We start from the raw sequence: 3,403 nt of genomic DNA, 5'->3' as shown, positions 1-3,403 counted from the left end.
TGTTCGCTATATTCCCTGTGGTGGACCTTTTATCCCCATGACTTACTCATTCCGTAACTGGAAGCCTCTATCTCCCAGTCCCTTCACTCATTTTGCCCCCTCTCCCCCTCACTCACTCTCCCCCTCTCTGGCCACCATCAGTTTATTCTCTGTATTTATAGGGCTCTTTTTGCTTTTTTATTTCATTTTTTAGATTTTACATATAAGTGAAGTCATACGGTATTTGTCTTTCTCTGTCTGACTTATTTCACTTCACATAATAGCCTCTAGGCCCAACCATGTTGTCGTAAATGGCAAGATTTCATCCTTTTATTATGGCTGAGCAGTATTCCATGTATGTACACCACACCTTCGTTTTTGAGGGGGAGAGGGGGTTTTTACTGTGAAAGTTTTATTTAATCATTTTTGTTTACAACTGAAACTCTGGGAACTCAAAGTTAACATCCTTGCCTGTAAGCTTCTTATAGACACCAGAAAAAGTTTCAACCTTGTGTTCCACATTGTTCTGCTGTGCTTTATCCAAATGAACCTTGATCAGCCGGCTGCCATCCAGTTTCACACGGATTCTCTTGCCCACAATTTCACTTGGGAAAACCAAGTCCTCCAGGATCGCGTCATGTACGGCTGTCAAAGTGCGGCTCCTGGGACGCTTTTGCTTATTTTTTGTACGGCTTTTTCGAGTTGGCTTAGGCAGAATTCTCCTCTGAGCGATAAAAACAACATGCTTCCCACTGAACTTTTTCTCCAATTCACGGACTAGCCGGACTTGGATTTTCTGGAAAGATTTCAGCTGAGGAACGGGAACAAAGATGATAATAGCTTTCCGACCACCGCCAACTTCAATTTCCTTGGCAGCCGTGATGTTCAGCTCCCGCAGCTGGGCTTTGAGGTCAGAGTTCATCTCCAACTCAAGGAGAGCCTGGGAGATGCCGGACTCGAACTCGTCCGGCTTCTCGCCATTGGGCTTCACGATCTTCGCGCTCGAACTGAGCATGGCCTTCTCCTCGGTGAGAGCGCCGGCCTAGGAAGAGACCACACCTTCTTTATCTATTCATCTATCAGTGGACACTTGCGTTCCTTCCGTATCTTGGCTATTGTAAATGAGGCTGCAATAAACTTAGGAGTGCATATATCTTTTCAAATTAGTGCTTTTATTTTCTTTGAGTAAATACGCAGTAGTGGAATTACTGGATCACATCATTATTATATTTTAAATTTTTTGAATAACCCCAATACTGTTGTCCACAGTAGCACCAATTTACATTCCCAGCAATAGTACACGAGGGTTCCTTTTTCTCCACATCCTCACCAACAATTTTTATTTCTTGCCTTTTTGATTTTAGCCATTCTGACAGGTGTGAGGTGATATCTCATCATAGTTTTGCTTTGCATTTCCCTGATGATTAATGATGTAGAGCATCATTTTGTGTACTTGTTGGTCATTTATATGTCTTCTTTGGAAAAATATCTCTTCAGGTTCTCTGCCCATTTTTAATGGGATTATATTATTATTTTCATGTTGACTTGTCGAAGTTCTTTATATACTTTGGATATTAACCCCTTATTGGACATAGCATTTGCAACTATCTTCTCCCATTCAGTAGGTTGCTTTTTTGTTTTGTGGATAGTTTCCTTCACTGTGCAGAAGCTTTTTATTTTGGTATAGTCCCAATAATTTATCTTTGCTTTGCTTTTTCTTGCCTGAGGAAACATATCTAGAAAAATGTTGCTAAGTCCCCTGTAAAAGAAATTACCGCCTGTGTTTTCTTCAGCAAGTTTTATGGTTTCAGGTCTCACATTTAGGTCTTTAATCCATTTTGAGTTTATTTTCGTGTGTAGTATAAGAAAGTGGTCCAGATTCATTCTTTCATATGTAGCTGTTCAGGTTTCCCAACACCATTTGCTGAAGAGACTGTCTTTTCCCTATTGTGTGCTCTTGCTTGTTTTGTCATAAATTAATTGACCATAAAAACATGGACTTATTTCTGGGCTCTCTATTCTTTTCTGTTGATCTATGTGTCCATTTTTGTGCCAACATCATACTTTTTTGATCACTACAGCTTTGTAGTATATCTTGAAATTTGTGATTGTGATACCTCCAGCTTGTTCTTTCTCACGATTGCTTGGCTATTTAGGGTTTTTTTGTGGTTCCATATAAATTTTAATATTATTTGTTCTAGTTCTGTGAAAATTACTGTTGGTATTTTGATAGGGATTGCATTGATTCTGTGGATTGTTTTGTGTGACATTTTAACAATGTTAATTCTTCTAATCCATGATCACAGAGTGTCTTTCCATTTGATTGTATCATGTTAAATTTCTTTCATCAGTATTTTAGAGTTTATTTAGAGTACAGATCTTTCACCTCTTTGGTTAAGTTTAATCCTAGGTATTATTTTCTTTTTTTTGGTGCAGTTGTAAATGGAATTACTTTCTTAAATTTCTCTTTCTGCTCCTTTGTTATTAGTGTATAGAAACACAACAGATTTCTGTAGATTAATTTTGTATCCTGCAACTTTACTGAATTTATCTATAATTTCTAATAGCTTTTGGTGGAGTCTTTAGGGTTTTCTTGGTATGCTATCATTTCATCTGCAAATTATTTTCATTTTTTTCTGTGCAATACCACTGTTTCTTATCTCTGCCCCTCCTCTGACAAGAGTTTCTCAAAATCTACAATGAGATGCTCTTTCAGTCTGATAGTCTCCAGTATTTTGTCTTATTCTTTTCACATTAGCCCTAGGTGATCTCACCCTTTTTCTTGGCTTCAATTATAATATACACATGCTGATAAGTCAATGCTTGATTTTTCTCTCTAGCTCAAATCTATATATTTTATATCCTACTAGATATTTCCATTTGAGTGACCCATAAGTACCAGGTTTCCTATGTTAAAGATGAGCTCATTGTCCTCCCCCATAAAATATTCCGTTATTCCTTATATCAAAAGAAACATCACTTTTTACTTAATTGTCCACATTAGAGATGCAGATATCATTCTCCTCTCTTCATTCTCTCCCACCTATTCAGCCATTAAAAAGCTACCTGACCATGTGCAAGTCACTGACTATGATACTGACTTCAAAATATTTCAACTATTCTTTACCATCCCCGTCTCAATAGAGTCTTGCTGGAGAGGTGTTGTATAATCTTTAACTATCAGATATGGGAGATTACACATCTAGAGCTGTCTCTATCTAATAATTGGGACATAAATTAGAAGTATGACTGTATATTCTAGAATAAATATTTAGGATTTTGGAAAATTTGAGGTGTAGGTTTATTAAACCTTGGTGTATGGATTTTTAAAAATTTGATACTTGAGAAATTCCATGTTATATTGGGACTTTATGGGTATAATTTTTTAAAGTGTGAAATTGACAAATTGTAACACTACTTAACT

General features: G+C 36.9%; 1 protein-coding gene across 1 annotated transcript; it reads right to left on the bottom strand.

Moving 5' to 3' along the window:
• Positions 1-374: 374 nt before the first annotated feature.
• LOC112816330 (small ribosomal subunit protein eS7-like) lies at positions 375-1,031 on the bottom strand. Its single transcript, XM_073893647.1, has one exon. It carries the CDS (start codon positions 992-994, stop codon positions 410-412), a length of 585 nt encoding a protein of 194 aa, XP_073749748.1. The 5' UTR covers positions 995-1,031; the 3' UTR covers positions 375-409.
• Between the last annotated feature and the right edge of the window lie 2,372 nt (positions 1,032-3,403).

Source organism: Callorhinus ursinus, unplaced genomic scaffold, assembly GCF_003265705.2.
Source record: "Callorhinus ursinus isolate GAN/ISIS: 27379988/994484 unplaced genomic scaffold, GSC_fseal_2.0 scaffold6, whole genome shotgun sequence".
Taxonomy (NCBI): Eukaryota; Metazoa; Chordata; class Mammalia; order Carnivora; family Otariidae; genus Callorhinus; species Callorhinus ursinus.
Note: the sequence above shows the minus strand (reverse complement) of the source record. Positions and strands in the feature narration are given on the sequence as shown.